Source organism: Mus caroli, unplaced genomic scaffold, assembly GCF_978045245.1.
Source record: "Mus caroli unplaced genomic scaffold, Mus_caroli_1 scaffold_9, whole genome shotgun sequence".
NCBI lineage: Eukaryota > Metazoa > Chordata > Mammalia > Rodentia > Muridae > Mus > Mus caroli.
In genome coordinates, this window is record NW_028227264.1 from 127676972 (window position 1) to 127695272 (window position 18301).

Here is an 18301-nt window from a genome sequence, read left to right on the forward strand (position 1 = left end):
TCTAACCAAGAGATTTTTTTTTTCTCTAAAGGATAAAGTGATATCACTGTGATCTATACCTCTCCATTTTGTTTTTTGTTTGAATTTTCCTATCCACCACCACCCCTAAGACAGTGTCTCATTAGGTAGCCCTAGCTGGCCTGGAGTTCTCTATGTAGACCAGGCTGGCCTTAAGTTTACAGAGATGTGCTTGTCTCTGTTTCCCACAGAATGGGATTAGGTGTGTGCCCCATGCCTAGCTCCGTCCTATTTTGTTGTCATTTGGGTTTGCTTAGGGACACGACTTGAAATACCAAGAATGGAAATGTGAAGATCATTTGAAGTGCCCTGCAAACATGCACCTGTCATTGAAATTGTGATATTTCTTTTTTTTTCTTTCTTTTTTTTTTTTTAAAGATTTACTTATAGGAGTATACTTGAGATGTCATCAGACACATTCAGAAGAGGAAATCAAATCCCATTACAGATGGCTGTGAGCCACCATGTGGTTGCTGGGAATTGAATTCAGGACCTCTGGAAGAGCAGTCAGTGTTCTTAACCACTGAGCCATCTCTCCAGCTCCGAGATTGCAATTTTTCTATCAGAAACTTGTTGGCTGCATATAAATCCATAGATTGAAGATCTAGGGTAGGAGCAGGCGTATGTAACTTTTGTGAAAATGGTATCTTTATAAGTAAGATTGAATCATTGCTCTTAGTGGGGTGGCTGACAATCTGGAAACAGAAACAGCTGTGTGGGCATTGCCTCTCTGATGCTGACTGGCAGGTTCTTCTGACCAAGACCGTATAGGGCATCTGAGTGATATCAGCTGTCTGGTTGTGTGTGTGTGTGTGTGTGTGTGTGTGTGTGTGTGTGTGCTGGGAATTTAATTCAAGGTCTCACACATGCTATGCTTTACCGGTTTCATATTTAAAAGATACAGTACTGGAGTAGTTATGTTTGTCTCGGGGTGTGGGTAGAGATTAAAGAACAACTTTCAAGAGTCAGTTCTATCCAACCATGTAGATTTGAATTCAGCTTTGACAGTAGGTACCTTTAACCATTGAGTCTCCTCATCAGCCCCACCACTTCTCCTGTTTTTAGCCTGTAGAAATTGATTTTTCTTGTTGGAGTTAAAAGAGGGAAAAGATGTGGAAATAAGAGTTTGGTTGTAAAAACATTCTTTTTTGTTTATTTTTTTGTTTTTCAAGACATGGTTTCTCTGTGTAGCTCTGGCTGTCCTGAAACTCTGTAGACCAGGCTGGCTACAAACTCCCCACTGGGATTAAAGGCGTGCACCAACACCTGGTTCACCTTTTTTTGTTTGGTTGGTATTTTTTTTTTGGTTTTTCGAGACAGGGTTTCTCTGTATAGCCCTGACTATCCTGGAACTCACCGTATAGACCAGGCTGGCCTTGAATTCAGAAATCCGCCTGCCTCTGCCTCCCGAGTGCTGGGATTAAAGGCATGCACCACTACTGCCCGGCGGTAGTAACCTTTTTTATTCTCCTACTCTTAGAGTGATGTAAAGTTATTAATTGGTATAGTGTGTGATCTTGCCTGTGTGTGAAGTGAGACAGTAAAGTGAGTTTTTATACTTTAGGATATAGAGAGGTTTTCTGGGTCCCCCCCCCGCCCCCTTATTTCGGCAATAGGGTTTCAGGTAAGTCAGGCTGGCTTTGTTTTTATTTTATTTTTGAGGCAGAGTCTTTCTGTGTACCCCTAGCTGTCCTGAAACACTCCATGTAGACCAGGCTGGCCTTGAATGCAGAGAGATCTATCTGCCTCTTACCTAGTGTGTAGAGGGCCTTCAGTTCAGTCCACAGCACTGCAGGAATGTACAAATCAAGAAATTTAGGGCCTTTCCCCTCTAGGGTGATAGGTCAATAAAGTGTTTGTTTGTTTGCTTGAGACATAATCTCATTGTGTGAGATCCTGGCTAGCTTAAAACTGGGAAGCATAGACCAGACTGACTTTCAGTTCACAGAGCCCTACCTGCCTCTGCTGTGATTTAGTCCTGGGATTAAAGGCTTTCTCTTTAGCACACAAGCTCAAGCTGGCTTTCAACTCCTGTAGCCCAAGGGGGCAGTCCTTCTGCCCCGGTTTCCTATTTGGTGGTGTCTTGTGTTGTCTCCCCTACCTTGTAACATGGTAGGGAAGGGCAAAGTATATTCTACCAAAAAACTACACACAACTCTTCCTTTGGCAGTGAAGTGTAAGAACTATGGCAGAAAACCAACTTGTGATATGATTCCTTTAGTTTTGTTGTTGTATATATATAAACATTAGGGTTTTTTTTTTTTTTTAAATGCTGAGAAGCAAGTTGACATGTCAATATTCACCTGTAATCCCACATTTTCCAGGGTCTAACTATGTAGCCCTAGCTGGCCTGGAACTAGCTAAGTAGACCAAGTTGACCTCCTCAAACTCAGAGATCCATGTGCTTGTGCCTTCTAAGTACTGGGATTAAAGGCATTTGCTGCCATGCCTGTCATTTTCTTGTATTTTTTTTTTTTTTTTTAGGTTTTTCGAGACAGGGTTTCTCTGTATAGCCCTGGCTGTCCTGGCACTCACTTTGTAGACCAGGCTGGCCTCGAACTCAGAATTTCGCCTGCCTCTGCCTCCCGAGTGCTGGGATTAAAGGCGTGCGCCACCACGCCCGGCATTTCTTGTATTCTTATATTATGACATCTAAAACTAGGAGTTAAGTTGTTTTTGTTAAACCCCCCCCCCCCATGAATGTGAGTGAGTACATGGTCACTACATTTGGGCAGACCAGAAGGAGGGCATCAGATCCCATTACAGATGGTTGTGAGCCACCATGTGGTTGCTGGGAATTGAACTCAGGACCTCTGGAAGAGCAGTTAGGGCTCCTAATTGCTGAGCCATCTCTCCAGCCCAGGAGTTAAGTTTTATATATTAAGTCTGGCTACATCATCTCTCTTGTAGTGTTTTCCATACTATAAGTTTTAAAAACATGCCTTTTAAAAGCCAGGCTTGGTGGTACATGCCTGCACTGGGAGGCAGAAGCAGGTGGATGGATCTCTTGCGTTTGATACCAGCATGGTCTGCAAGACCAGGACAGTCAGGGTTACACTGAGAAACCCATCTCGAAAAGCTTGTACGTGTGTGTTATGTATGTACCTTTTAAGCTGGGCATGTGTCTCATGCCTTTGATCCCAGCAGTTAGAAGGCAGAGGCAAATGGGTTTCTGAGTCTGAGGCCATGCTGGTCTACAGAATAAGATCTAGGACATCCAAAGCTATACAGGGAAACCCTGTTTGGGGGAATTTTTTTTTAATCTTATATATATTTACATAAATATATAATACATGTGCACATATACAAAAAGATAAACATTCTTTTTACTCTTTGTCTAATAAGAAAAACTAACATGGCTGGGCCTTATGGACATACCTTTAATCCCAACACTTAGGGTTTGTGGCAGGGGACGTCTCTGAATCTTAAGGAGTCTGAATCACCAGGGGCTGACACTCTATCAAACAAACTAAACATTTAATACAAGGGCCTTTATATAAAGTTTCTTGTTTAATTCTCACAAGCTGTAGAAGTGCATAATAAAATTTTTTCTAATAAATTTTTTTCTAAGTACTTTGTCCAAGGTTAATGAAGCCAGTGTAGAGCTAAGATTTGAACATGGAGTCTGTTGTTTTGCTCATCGACTGTACAGCACAAGCAAGTGTGTAGGAATGAAATGAGTGGGATGGATGGTTGTGAGGAGAAGATGCACTTAATTTGTAAAGTTGGATGTGGTATTTTCTCAGAGTAATAGAATGGATAAGTTTCTTTGTATATTCAATAACAAAACAAAACCAAACAAAAGAAATTAAGTGTGACCCATCTTTGAGGGTATACTGTTCCCAGTTGATTGATATGAGACTGCCTAAAACTGGAGGAGAAAGGAGGAATGCGGGTCAAATGGAATTGGTTCCTTCCAGGATTTCTGAAGTGAGCTATTGCATGTTCTCTTTGCTCTGTGGCTTAAGCTTTGAAAGTAATCCATCCTAAAACAAGAATTTAGTTTTATTGTTTCACTCAGGATTATTAATCTCTTGATACTTACTTTTGTCTCCAAGTTCTGAAGAAGGCTTTCCTGTAATGGGGACATCCTGGATGACTGCAGTCTTTTCATGTGTGCTTAGCAGATTAGAGCCTACTACTTATTTTACACTCGATCTTAGCCAAAAAGCTGAGAAGTGGTGTGTGCGTGTGTGCGTGTGTGTGTGTGTGTGTGTGTGTGCCGCGCTGCGCATGCTCATGCATAAGCAGGCCTCTCTTTAAACCATGTGGGTTCCAGGGATTGAACTCAGCTCATTAGGTTTACCTGGCAAACATCTTTCTTTATCTGCTGAGTATCTTGCCAGCCCTTATTGTAATTTTAGAAAGAAGCTGGGATATTCTATATGAGATATAAATTAGTACAGACAACTTTCCCTGAGTTAGGCCTTGTGGCACATGTCTGTTAACGGCATATTTTCTTTCCTTGCTGAGTTGAGGCTATTCTAGGTTGCCTGAAACACACTCAAGAAACAAGCAAACAGCCGGGTGTGGTGGCGCACGCCTTTAATCCCAGCACTCAGAAGGCAGAGGCAGGCGGATTTCTGAGTTCAAGGCCAGCCTGGTCTACAAAGTGAGTTCCAGGACAGCCAGGACTATACAGAGAAACCCTGTCTCGAAAAACAAACAAACAAAAAAACAAAAAAGAAACAAGCAAACACACCCATTCTCTCCACCTTGCTGCTCTCTTAAATAGAATACAAGTTGCTTTTATTTCTTTTAGTTAGAATTAAGGTACTCGTTGTAATGGAATTGATTAAGTTACTGGTATTTAAACTATAAAAATCTCAGAATGACTATGCAGTAATGCTACAGAAGGTTTACATTTTAGACTCAATTGCATTCTGAAGGCTGATTTGAGATGTTTTAGTAAAGTCTTCTGCTGTCAGGCCTGAGGACTGAGTTCAATCCCTTGAACATGGTAGAAGGAGAGACCTGATTTTCCCAAATTATCCTGACTTCTGCACATATACCATGATATGTATGCCAACACACATATAAAGCAATTTGTGTGTATGATGTAAGTATATTTATGTGTGCATGCATTGTATGTATTTATGTAGTGTGTACAGACTGTTCATGTGTATACCTAATGTTTAATTTTCAATATATAGCATATTCATAAACTGATTTCTTGCTTCGAAACAAGATCTTACTAGTACTCCAGTCTGTCCTTGAGCTTTGATCCTCTCGCCTTGGCCTCTTGAGGGCATGTGCCAGTAGGTCTGACTGATATACACACACGTCTACATTTTGGAGATGTAGGCCAGTGGTCATATATTTTCATAACCTTTTAAACAGATAATTAAAATATTACTTAGGTCTGCTTTATTGCTTCAACTTTGGGAACTTGATAAAGGAAGCTTTCTAATTGCCCAGCATGGGTGCACGCCTTCCATCCCAGCACTCAGGAGGCAAAGGCAGGCAGATCTCTGGAGTTCAAGGCCAGCCTGGTCTACAGAGTGAGTTCCAGAACAGAGAAACCCTGTCTCGGGGAAAAGAAAAAAAAGAAAGTTTTCTATGTAAGTGCTTATGCCCTCTAAAAGTTGTTAACGTAACCCAAAGCCTTGCTTGCTTGTTTGTTTTGGGTATAAAAACAATCTCTCACATGCTAGGTTAATATGCATTAGTACAGGTCAGACTTTCCCAATAGTTCTTTGTTCTATTTTTATCCTCTTGGACAGATCTTTCAGAGTTAAGTTCATTTTCACCAAGGGCTTCATTTCCTACCATTCCTAGTGTTGGGCTTATAGTTGTGATACCATGTTTGACTTAAAGTTGGGTCTCTGCCCAGGTTAAGGGCATATTTTCTTCTCTTTTCCACTTGCATCTTCTCACAGTACCTACAGTGAAGGGTATGTAAGGGAGGGAGGCACACAGTCTCTAGATGATCATAGAACCTTGTTTAACCACAGATTATTTTCCCCTTTTCTTTGTCCTACAGAAATGGAGGCAAACGACCATTTTAACTTTACTGGCCTTCCTCCTGCACCAGCTGCCTCAGGACTGAAACCCTCTCCTTCCTCGGGGGAGGGCCTCTACACTAACGGGTCTCCCATGAACTTCCCCCAGCAAGGGAAAAGTAAGTATGGGGGCCACAGATCTGGGGAGAGGATGGGCACCATCAGATCAGGCTGGCAAGGGGAGACTGAGGTCTCTTGGGCTGACCACCACACAACTCTTTGGCAGGTAGTGACCAGCAGCAATCCAGAGACTACTACAGCTAGAGAGAACGCAAGCTGCTGAGAAAGGGGCTTAAGGAAGCTTTTTTTTTTTTTTCCTTTTTCTGTCTTGGAGATAGATTAGAAAAGATTAGAAAAGACATACAAGCTTTTCCATCTTAGCTTGTTCTTTTGTTGGTCCTTTTCCTGGCTACTGGCAGAAAAGAAGGAAGCTACTACTGCTAAAGATGAGGGAGGTGGGTCTATGACAAGGTAACGCCCTCTGGAAAGGTTTTTTTTGTTTTGTTTTGATTTTTGATTTTTTGAGACAGGGTTTCTCTGTATAGCCTTGGTTGTCCTGGAACTAATTCACGTTGTAGACCAGGCTGGCCTCGAACTCAGAAATCTACTTGCCTCTGCCTCCCGAGTGCTGGGATTAAAGGTGTGTGCTACCACGCCCAGCTTGGAAAGTTGTTTTTAGGAATGAAAAAACTTTGGACTAGGGGTGAAGAGGGTGGGTGAAGGTCATGGTAACCATGTTTTTAGCTTGTGCAGGAGGAGTGCTGGGGCTGCCTCGTGTCCTTGTTCCCAAGGGTAGGATGGAAGGGCCTCCCCTAGAAATTTATCATTCTACATGAAAGTGCTGCTGTTGAGGTTATTTTCTTTTTCTTTTTTGTTTTCTTTAGGGGTAATTGCTTTTTCTGACCCAGGATGGCTTTGAACTGGTGACAGTCTTCCTGCCTCAGTTCTATCAATTAACATTCTAAATTTGCCTGGATTTCAAATCATTTTGCTTAGAAGTCCAATTTCAAATACTTTCTCCTTCCTTGCAGTAGAACAGTTCTGACTTGTACTTGCTTTCCTCCTGACAGTTCTAGGACACTTGGAGATAAACATAAACCCCTCTATTTCATTGGGATTTCCACACATACATACCCACCTCCCTGCTGTAGGATTTCCTCCAAACTTACACCTGCTTGCAGCTTCTTAGTATCTTAGTCCCTTTTATTTATTGTTGTTTTCTGCAAACTCAAAGATAACTGTTTTTAGAGCTAGATTCTTTCTGCAGCACTGGTCATGCAAAGATTTTTACCTACTGCATATTACACTCCTGGGCCTGTGGGGAGGGGCTAACCCCAGCCTTCTGAGCTGGAATCTTGTCACTGTGGTGACTGCAAATTCTATTCTTAGCTCAGCGCAAAGTGCTGGATCTGCATGTGGCAGTGAGGTGGAGGCTGTCCCTTCTGGTGCCACTGTAGAGCCAAGTAGGCACTAAGCAAAGAGGTGGGTGGGGACTGGAGAATTCAGTCAGACCCTGCAAGGAAAGAATTCCCATAAGGAATGAGAGTGGGGAAGAATGCAAGTCATTGTAGGAAACCTATGTGCAGCTTCATGTAGTGAAAGCTTGCAGGAGCAATAACAGCTGCTGCCACCAGCTCCTGTGCCACACCTAGACCGCAGCCTCAGCAACAGCTGCTAAGCGTACACAAGAGCATCCAAGTTTAGTGTCCCCTTGAGAGGTAGAAGATAAAGGGAGCAGAGGAGTCCCCCTTGCTTGTACCTTCAACATTGTCAATTTGAAGTTTATTTGGTAGCGTTATATGTATATTCATAGCCAAACCTTTTCTGTTTTTTTCTGCCAGGTTTGAATGGGGATGTGAATGTTAATGGCTTATCTACTGTATCTCACACTACTACTTCAGGGATTTTGAACTCTGCTCCCCACTCCTCTAGCACCTCACACCTCCATCACCCTAACGTGGCCTACGACTGTCTTTGGAACTACTCACAGTACCCATCTGCCAATCCTGGCAACAACCTCAAGGACCCACCTCTCCTTTCTCAGTTCCCTGGGGGACAATACCCGCTCAATGGTATCCTTGGGGGCAACCGACAACCTTCATCCCCAAGTCACAACACTAACCTTCGAGCTGGGAGCCAAGAGTTCTGGGCCAATGGTACCCAGAGTCCCATGGGGCTTAACTTCGATTCACAGGAACTGTATGATTCTTTTCCTGATCAGAATTTTGAGGTGATGCCCAATGGACCACCAAGTTTTTTCACCTCCCCTCAGACTTCTCCAATGTTGGGGTCTAGTATCCAGACCTTTGCACCTTCCCAGGATGTAAGCAGTGACATCCATCCTGATGAGGCAGCAGAAAAGGAGCTGACTTCAGTTGTGGCAGAAAATGGCACTGGTTTGGTAGGCAGCCTGGAGCTGGAGGAAGAGCAACCAGGTATAACTGGGTCTGTGAGCTGGGAGTGGAGAGGGGACATGGGGTTGGGGGCGGGGGCACAGTGGCTTTTTGAAGTGAGGAAAACTTGTCTTTCCAGCTCTCTGCAGTGGAGGCTAATTTGCATGTTGATGTAAGCAGAGCCAAATGGCTAGGGTTTTAGTGCAGCAGCACCAGTTCAAGAGTGGGAGGCAAATTATCCCAAGCTCATGCAGAGCTGTTGGCCTGGGGAGGGCAGGTGGGCGATGGGCAAGCCCGAAGTAGCCAGGCAGACTCCATCAGAAATGGCTTCTTGGGTTAGGGGTGTATCTTAGTGGGTAGTATGCTTGTGTAGCATGCATAAATGGGGCCTTGGGGTCCACCATAATGGCAAATCCTGTAATCTCAGCCCTTGGGAGGTAGATGGAGTAGTTCAAGGTCAAGCCCAGACACATAAGACCCAGTCTCAAGAAAGGGTGGGACAGGGTTGCCCTTTAAATAGATGAAATGGCTACAATGTAAACAGAGCAGTGAAGCCATGAAGCTATCTTAGTTGAGGCAAGAATAGGTGCTGCTTGAAAGAGTTGCCTGAACACCTGACATGACACCTGATCCAGCTACATTGGAGGCATCATCAGCTTCCTCCATAGTGGTGACTGGCTTATGAACTCGAGAAGAAAATAATCAGAGTGGACCATTGCTTGTCTGTTAAGCTACCTCCCTCCCTCCCCCATCCCCTCCCCCCTCTCTTTTTTTATTTATATTAATATATGACAATCTTTTATTTCCCTAAAGTAAATAAAATCTTAGTCTGTAGTTCATATTCAATGTGAGGGTGGCTACCCTATTTTAAAAAAAAAGAAACATTTTCTCTGTTCCACTTGTTGGGAAAACTGACTAGATATATGGTAGACTTCTTGTCTCAAGCCTTACTCTTCCTCTTTGCACGATGCATAATTGGTTTTAGGAATATGTCTGGATACAATCTGTTCCTTGCATAGAGCTAGAAATAAAGGTTGGTTGAATTGAATGAACATCTTATTTTTAAAGCACAGTTAGAGTTTATTAAGAGAATGTTTAACAGATTTGAGCACCAGTGTGGCTGGAGGAGGGCCATTTAGGACAGAGCAGTCCATACCATGTACATATGTGAGCTTCATTAAAGAGTTGCCTGGACACCTACTGTAACACCTAATATAGCTAAATTGAAGGTTTCAGCTTTGACTTTCCGTCTCTCCTGGGATTGATGCCTAGAACTAAAGATGTGTGGCTACAATGGTTCTGTCTCCTCTGTGGAGTCTTTACACCAAGAAGTCTCCGTCCTGGTCCCTGATCCCACAGTGAGCTGTCTAGATGATCCTTCACATCTTCCTGATCAACTGGAAGACACTCCAATCCTCAGTGAAGACTCCCTGGAGCCCTTTGACTCCCTGGCAGCAGGTGGGTTCTGCAGGGGGTTCCCTTTTGTGCTGGCCTGGGCCAACCTGTTACTTGGAAAAGTTAGAAAACCAGGGAATGTTTTAAGGAATCTGGGGTATTGGGCTTGTTGGTGAACCTTTAGTAAGCCATAGTCCATGTATACTGCTACCTGGGCCAACTTTACTCACTTTGGTCCACTTCCCAGGCTCTTTCTGTCTTCTAGTTGGCCAAGAGCCCTTGGCTGCAATAATTCACTGAATAGGTTGTAACTACCACACAGTTGGATTATTTGAGTTTTAGCTAAATAGAAAAACTTGCCAATTAAATATAAAAGCAAGGTGTATTTTATGATAAATGTTAGGTTTCTACAAGGATCTATGGGGTAGATACACAGTCAGTATCTTTGCCTTCTTTCCACAGTCTCCTGACTTTGCTTTAAGAGGGCTGTCTGTTTCCCCTAATTTATATTAATTAATGTATTGCATGGTAGGGTAGCTGACATAGCAGAGTTGTGACTTTGACATGATCCTGAACTACATAGTGAGTTTCGAGTTAGTCTGAACTAGAGACCCTTTCTTTTTTTTTTTCCTCCAATTCCCCAATTCATACACTGGAAAGTAGAATATTTAGGGGGCCTTAGGAAAATCTGACTTTCTAACTTAATTCTTAATATTCTGCTTTTTGAATTTTCTTTCACCCCCCAAAAACAGAGCCAGTGAGTGGCAGTCTTTATGGTATAGATGATGCAGAGTTGATGGGTACAGAAGACAAGCTGCCTCTGGAGGGCAACCCTGTGATCTCTGCCCTCGATTGCCCTGCTCTCAGTAATGCTAATGCCTTCAGTCTCCTGGCAGAGGACAGCCAGACATCAGCCTCCATCTTTGTCAGCCCTACCTCCCCACCTGTCTTAGGGGAGTCTGTCTTGCAAGGTAAGTGAAGAGAGGGGTAGGACATACACATAGAGTTGCAAAAACAGTGAGAGAATGTGTTCTATAATTAAGCCCTTAAACTGGGAAGTATGAAGCTGTACCTTGCTGACAGACTATGAGATGGTGTCTAGTGGGAATAAAAAGGCATTGACCATGGTACTTTGCCCTATATAGAACTTGAGAGACTTGGGAGTTGTCAAGGAAAAAGGCCTTTCTAGCTTCAGGAGAAGGAAAGGGCCAGCGCTGCTTTGTTAAAACTTAATTTTGTTTGTATGAGTGTTCCTATGTCTATATATCTACGTATCACGTATGCATTGATGCCCTTGGAGACCATAAGACGGAGGGAGGGTGTCTCCAGCCAGACCCATTGGGACTGGAGTTCCAGAAGGTTGTGAGTCACCCACTTGTGGGTGCTGACTTTTCTCACTAAAAGATCCTAAAAAAACCATGTTTACCATAGTGCAAGTTTGAGTGTTTAAATTCAATTTTATTTATACTGTTGTTTGCTTGTAGATAACAGCTTTGGACTGAACAGTAGCAGTGACTCTGAACAGGAAGAAATAGAGACCCAGTCTTCAAACTTCCAACGTCCCCTGACTGAGCCAGCCCCTGACCAGCCACCTAGTATTCAATTACATCCAGCAGTTTCACCAACAGCCTCCCCAGCAGCCTCCTTGACAGCATCTGCAGAAATCTCTCCAGCTGTCTCTCCAGTAGCATCCTCGCCTGTCCCTCCTGAAGTCTTTGTAGCAGTCTCTCCAGCTTCCTCACCTGCTCTGCCAGCCATCTCTTTGGAAGCCTCTATGACAACTCCAGTAACTTCTCCTCAAGGTTCCCCTGAACCTTCTCCAGCAGCTGCCTTCCAGACTGTCTCCCCAGCAAGTAAAAATGTCAGCAGTGCTCCTAAAGCGCGTGCTGATCGAGAAGAGATGACTGGAGGAGCAGTTGCAGTCTCTGGTAGTGGTGAGTGTCCACACTCTGCTCCCACCTGCCTGTTCTCTACAGACGCACATGTCACATGGTGCCCATCCTTCTGTTTTTTGATACAGTGTCTCAGTATGTAGCCTTGACTGGCCTGGGACTTGCTATGTAAACCAAGGTGGCTTCCAATTCAAAGAGATGTGTCTGCCTCTGCCTCCAAGTGCTTTATCCTGTAACTTTGTTTGACTTCTTATCTTGATGTCTCTGGTCTTGTCCTCTAGGTGATGTACTGAAGAGACGTATTGCTACCCCAGAAGAAGTTCGTCTTCCCCTCCAGCATGGGTAAATGCTCTAGATGGCTACACACATTGACCTCAAGAAGCTCACGAATGATAGGAAGAGAGGAGCTCCTCTCTTCATCTTGGTGGGAGAGGACTGGGCCAGACAGGAGTGGACTACAGGACAGTACGGAGGATGCAGAACTCCTGGGAGAGCAGCAAATGCAGGGTTATCACTCCAGACCAGTTCTCTCTTCTTAGGGTCTGTCTCTCTCACATTCTTTGTTCATCCTTGGTCTTGATCCTTTTTTGGACTAAGGCCCAAGTATCCAAAGGAGCTACATAGAACTGTTTCCATAGAGTGGGTCAGCAGTTAAGGGAGAGAGGCTCCCTACCAGTGAACTGGGTGGTTCTGTGGCAGTGATTTCTGTTGGAATGCTCTCTGGGGAGTTAAGGTCTAAAACAGTCATTTTGGTGACCAACCCAGCTGTTGTCAGAGGCCTACATTTTTTTTGTTTTTGGTTTTTTTTTTTTTAAAGATTTATTTATTTATTATATGTAAGTACACTGTAGCTGTCTTCAGACACTCCAGAAGAGGGAGCCAGATCTTGTTACAGATGGTTGTGAGCCACCATGTGGTTGCTGGGATTTGAACTCTGGACCTTTGGAAGAGCAATCGGGTGCTCTTACCCACTGAGCCATCTTTCCAGCCCGAGGCCTACATTTTTTAGGCTACTTGATGCTACCAAGTCTTCGTGCAACTGCAATAGTTAAGACAGACGTAAGGCTGAGTTTTATACTACACTGCTCAGAACATAGTCATACGACCTCGCCTGCTTAGTTATTCCATGATGTCGGCCTCCACGCCTACTCTTACACGTTGTTCTGAGCCAGGGCAGTTAGTTTCCAGCTGCTCCTTTCAGTAGCTTTATAAAAAGGAGGGTGGGGAATCTTTGTACATGTTTGCCATGTAGTGCAGTGTTTCCTCTGAAGTACTTGCTTCAGCTCAAGCACTGTGAGCCTGTTTATCAAGCTTGTGTGCTGTGTTGTTTCTGTATGCAGGACTGTGTAGGACTGTCTGCATGCAGGGCTAGTGAGACAGCTGGAGGGGAAATCTGCTCAGTGGGCTTGGCTCCTGGGTGGCATGGGAGTGGGTAGGGGTGTGACCTGGTGGCAGGGCCCATGTGCTTCTCTGGCAGGTGGCGAAGAGAAGTGCGCATCAAGAAGGGCAGCCATCGGTGGCAGGGGGAGACTTGGTATTATGGACCCTGTGGGAAGAGAATGAAGCAATTTCCAGAAGTTATCAAGGTAATAGCAAGCCTTTTTCTTGGGTCCCAGGAGAACAGGGTAGCATTGTCTCCTCTGGGGCCTGTTCTGCCTGTGCTGTTACTGCCAAAGCCTTGGAATGGCTATGACTTACTAATGCCATTTACTTTTCCTCTCAGTACCTGAGCCGAAATGTGGTGCACAGTGTCCGCCGTGAGCACTTCAGCTTCAGTCCCCGTATGCCTGTTGGAGATTTCTTTGAAGAAAGAGATACACCAGAGGTGCTGGCCTGAGGATTAAATAGTTGGGAAAAAAATTATAGCTTCCTTTCATGGAGTTAGGTGGCTCAAGGGGTCTGGGATACTCCAGAGGGCTTTGCAGGCCACTGTCTTCTCATAACTCAGTGTCGCTGTTCCTTTAGGGCTTGCAGTGGGTCCAGTTATCAGCAGAGGAGATTCCTTCTAGAATTCAAGCAATCACTGGCAAACGAGGCCGACCTCGAAATAATGAGAAGGCTAAGAACAAGGAAGTTCCCAAAGTGAAGCGAGGCCGAGGTCGGCCTCCTAAGATCAAAATGCCTGAGCTGTTGAATAAAACAGATAACCGACTTCCAAAGAAACTGGAAACCCAAGGTACAGTGTTACTTGTAGCTCAGATATTGTGCTCCCTTCAGGAGGTGTTGCTGAATTGCTGATAACTGGTCTTCCCAGGAAGGACTGACAAACCTATATCAATTCTTGCCCCTTGGAAGGCATGAGTAGAACCCCATCTCTTTGCGGTTTTTATTTTTTGTTCCCTCCCCCCCCACCCCCCCAGGCATTTTCTTCCTTTAGAGTTGTGTTTACTAGAAAACTAAGCTGTGGGTTATTCCCATATACAGTAATAGCCAAACGAGAAGGCTGCCATGGTTTATCTTGTCTTTCAGCTCTTTGCATAGACTGAATTTATTCATATAATTCCTGTGATTTTTATTGTAGAGACTTCAAATCACACCTGAATCCTAAAGGTTGTTGGGACACTATTTTAGTGGGATAGATAAATGGGAAAATGTCTAATTTTTTTTTTTTTTTGGTTTTTCGAGACAGGGTTTCTCTGTGTAGCCCTGGCTGGCTGTCCTGGCACTCACTTTGTAGACCAGGCTGTCCTGGAACTCAGAAATCCGCCTGCCTCTGCCTCCCGAGTGCTGGGATTAAAGGCGTGAGCCACCACGCCCGGCCTAATTTTTAAAATAACCCTTTTTTAAAAATGCCTGCACTATGCAGTGTGCAGAATATGAAATGATCTTTTTAATTTCATTCACACAGTTTTAGCTCTTTTATCTGGTTGCATCTTTTTTCTCCCCCATGTTGGGGACCAACCCTAGGACTTTGAACATTCTTCTAGCAAGTCCTCTACAAATGCTAAAACCTCAACCTCAGAATATCTCATTTTTTTCTTTTCTTTTTTTTTTTTTTTTTGTTGTCATTTTTTCAAAAGGTTTACTTTATGTATATAAATATTTTGCACATAGGCACCACCGGGTACCTGTGAAGGCCATAAGAGGGTGTCAGATCCCCTAGAACTAGAGTTAAAGTTGGTTGTGAGCTGCGAGCTGAATCCAGGTTCTTTGCAAGAACAGTAAGAGTTCTTCACAACTGAGCATCTCTAGCCACAGGGTTTCTCTATGTAGCCCTGGCTGTCTCACTCTGTAGGCAGGGGTAATCTTGAACTCAGGTATCTGCCTGCCCCTCCCTCCCAAGCATTGGGATTAAAGGTGTGTGCCACCACAAAATCTTTTAAGTGATTTATTTGCCCATAGTATTTTAGAAAGTCTAAAAATGTATGGTGAGGCTGGCGTGGTGGCGCACGCCTTTAATCCCAGCACTCTGGAGACAGAGGCAGGCGGATTTCTGAGTTCCAGGACAGCCAGGGCTACACAGAGAAACCCTGTCTCGAAAAACCAAAAAAAAAAAAAAAAAGTTTGGTGATGTTTATGTATCAATAATGAAGGAATAGGTACCGTCAGGTCAAAATGTCAGAGAGCTATCTGCGGATTTACACTTTGATTCAGATCTCCCATAGACTGATCTGTGGAAGCTGAGCATGAGCACGGCTCTGGCAGTGGTGAGCCGATTGTTTGGAAGAGTCCATTATCTTCTTAGTGCACACTAGGATGTCGGTATTATAAGACAGCAGTACCCTCTTTCCCTGACAGTGTAGATTCCGGGTTCTTTTCTCAGCTCTCTTTGCACTAAAGTCAAAGTCTCTTTGCATCAGTCCGTGCATTGCTACCCTTGTTGCAGAGCCAGGGAAAGCGACAGATTATAAAGGTATTCTGCAGTTGTAGCTTCCTTTCCATCAGCTGGACCACTTCCAAAGCCATTGAGTTGGCGTCAGTCTGTGGCTCCTGGGCTGGCGGTGCTGTTTGAGCACTGTATACAACTGCCTCAGCAGATGCCTCTCACCCATCTCTCTCTTAATGTTTTTTATGTCCACTAAAAAAACAACCATTCAAGGAGTGGCGTGAGAAGCCAGCTTTGTCCTAGACATGTGCTGCCACGGGTGCCCAGCATGGTTTCTACCTAATTTCTTTCAATTTCCTTCCTGCCTTCACAGAAATACTGAGTGAGGACGATAAAGCAAAGATGACTAAAAACAAAAAGAAGATGAGGCAGAAGGTCCAACGGGGAGAGAGTCAGACTCCTGTCCAAGGGCAGGTAAGGGACATCAGTGGGCTAACTTTCTTACAACCTGCTTCATGGTCCATCTCCCACATTTCCACTCTCAGTATAGCAGTACACATTCACTAGGTGGAATTCCTTAGGCTAGATTTAGAATGGTCTTGGTCAAGAGCAATATGGGCCCCGCTAGAGTGAGAGAATGGAGCCATTGCCAGGTCCTCATCGTCCCGTCTCACCTCTCCTCCCCAGCACCCTTTTCTGTTTTTGAATCCCAGCCCAAGCAGAGGTGCTTTCAGAGTCATTTGAGGAGAAATGACTTCCCTTATGGTTTACAGGCCAGAAACAAGAGAAAGCAAGACACCAAGGGCTTAAAGCAGAAGGACACTAAGAGGAAACTGAAGGTATGTGCACGAATACCTGTCCCAAGTGTAATTTATTTTTCCAGGGTACATTATGCATGCTAGACACACACTCCACCACAGAGATAAGTTCTCCTCTCTCAAGTCTATTTGTAAATCACCACAGAGGTTCTCCAAATGCCCTGTGTCAGTGCTACAGTTAGATCTTGGACTCTGGGGGCTGGTGAGATTGCTCAGCGGTTAAGAGCGCCGATGGCTCTTCCAAAGATCCTGAGTTCAAATCCCAGCAACCACATGGTGGCTCACAATCATCCATAACGAAATCTGATACCCTCTTCTGGAGTGTCTGAAGACAGCTACAGTGTACTTACATATAATAAAATAAATAAATAAATATTAAAAAAAAAAAGATCTTGGACTCTGGAGTGTGAGGTCCTAGGATCAGGCGTGGCTGGACAGGTCCTCATGCGCTAACGTCTATCTTCCTCTCTGGGTGGGCAGGCTGAGAAAGAGAAGATGAAGACAAAGCAGGAAAAGCTGAAGGAAAAGGTAAAGCGAGAAAAGAAAGAAAAGGTAAAAGCGAAGGGGAAGGAAGGGCCCAGAGCCAGGCCATCCTGTAGAGCAGACAAGACCCTTGCCACACAGAAGCGGCTAGAGGAGCAGCAGAGGCAGCAGGCTATCCTGGAGGAGATGAAGAAGCCCACAGAGGATATGTGTCTGTCTGACCACCAGGTATTAAGGGTCATGGAAGGGCCAGTTCTGAGGACATTTCTATTACCAGAAGGACCTCTGAATGTCTAGACAGTGCCTCTTGTAAGTCTAACAGGATACCCATGCGCTTTTCTCTCTCCAGCCCCTGCCTGACTTCACACGCATCCCTGGTTTGACACTGTCCAGTAGGGCTTTCTCAGATTGTTTGACCATCGTGGAGTTCCTTCACAGTTTTGGCAAAGTGCTAGGCTTTGACCTTACCAAAGATGTTCCTAGTCTAGGAGTCCTGCAGGAGGGACTCTTATGTCAAGGTGACAGCTTGGACAAAGTGCAGGACCTGCTGGTGCGGCTGCTGAAGGCTGCACTCCATGATCCTGGTCTGCCCCCTTACTGTCAGGTGAGTGTTCCTGGGCCTGGGTTACAGTTTTGCTCTCTCCCTGAGAACACTTAAAAGCTTCCCCTAAAGCAGCCACAGAAGTAAGGGAAACATAGTTGCTTCCTGTTTCTAGCCTTTATATGCCCTTTTTCTTTGCAAAGCTTCATTTGTTCATTTTCTCTTTTCTTACTTTGCAGTTTCTCTTTGTAGTCTTTCACCTTTTTCTAGTAACTTTTTCCCTTAATTTTTAAATTCTATTTATGTGTAGACATGTTTTGCCTGTCTGTTTGTGTACCACACGTATGCCTGGTACTAAACTGACCAAAAAATGGTGTTGGATCACCTGAAATCAAGAGTCACAGACAGTTTTGAACTGTCTTATGGATGTTGGCAACTCAACCCAGGTCCTCTGGAAAAGCAATCACTGCTCCTAACTGCTGACCATGTCCCTGCAACTTTCATTCTTTTTCTCCTTTTTCCACAAAAATTTCTTAGAGCTGGTTTTGGTGGTGCACACCTTTGGTTTCTGGGAGGCAAAGGCAGGTGGGCCTTTTTTTTTTTTTTTTTTAGGTTTATTTATTATTATTTTTTTTTAAAGATTTATTTATTTATTATATGTAAGTACACTGTAGCTGTCTTCAGACACTCCAGAAGAGGGCGCCAGATCTCGTTACGGATGGTTGTTAGCCACCATGTGGTTGCTGGGATTCGAACTCTGGACCTTTAGAAGAGCAGTTGGGTGCTCTTACCCACTGAGCCATCTCACCAGCCCTATTTATTATTTATATGAGTGCACTGCAGCTCTCTTCAGACACACACTAGAAAAGTGCATCAGATCCCATTACAGATGGTTGTGAGCCACCATGTGGTTGCTGGGAATTGAACTCAGGACCTCTGGAAGAGCAGTCAGTGCTCTTAACTGCTGAGCCATCTCTCCAGCCCCAGGTGGGC

The 18301-nt window shown here is 44.3% G+C and overlaps 1 protein-coding gene across 7 annotated transcripts in view; it reads left to right on the forward strand.

Annotated features, from left to right (window-relative positions):
• Positions 1-18301, forward strand: part of Baz2a (bromodomain adjacent to zinc finger domain 2A) — a 35678-nt gene that overhangs the window by 8649 nt on the left and 8728 nt on the right. For all 7 annotated transcript variants that reach the window (XM_021173612.3, XM_029482200.2, XM_021173610.3 and 4 more), the window contains 13 exons: positions 6002-6139; positions 7862-8455; positions 9686-9871; positions 10561-10779; positions 11293-11742; positions 11982-12042; positions 13178-13286; positions 13424-13525; positions 13666-13876; positions 15840-15940; positions 16240-16305; positions 16765-16995; positions 17117-17371. In XM_021173612.3, coding sequence (XP_021029271.1) covers positions 6004-6139; positions 7862-8455; positions 9686-9871; positions 10561-10779; positions 11293-11742; positions 11982-12042; positions 13178-13286; positions 13424-13525; positions 13666-13876; positions 15840-15940; positions 16240-16305; positions 16765-16995; positions 17117-17371 — 2721 coding nt within the window. In that variant the 5' untranslated portion in view covers positions 6002-6003. The remainder of the gene's footprint in view (positions 1-6001; positions 6140-7861; positions 8456-9685; positions 9872-10560; positions 10780-11292; positions 11743-11981; positions 12043-13177; positions 13287-13423; positions 13526-13665; positions 13877-15839; positions 15941-16239; positions 16306-16764; positions 16996-17116; positions 17372-18301) is intronic.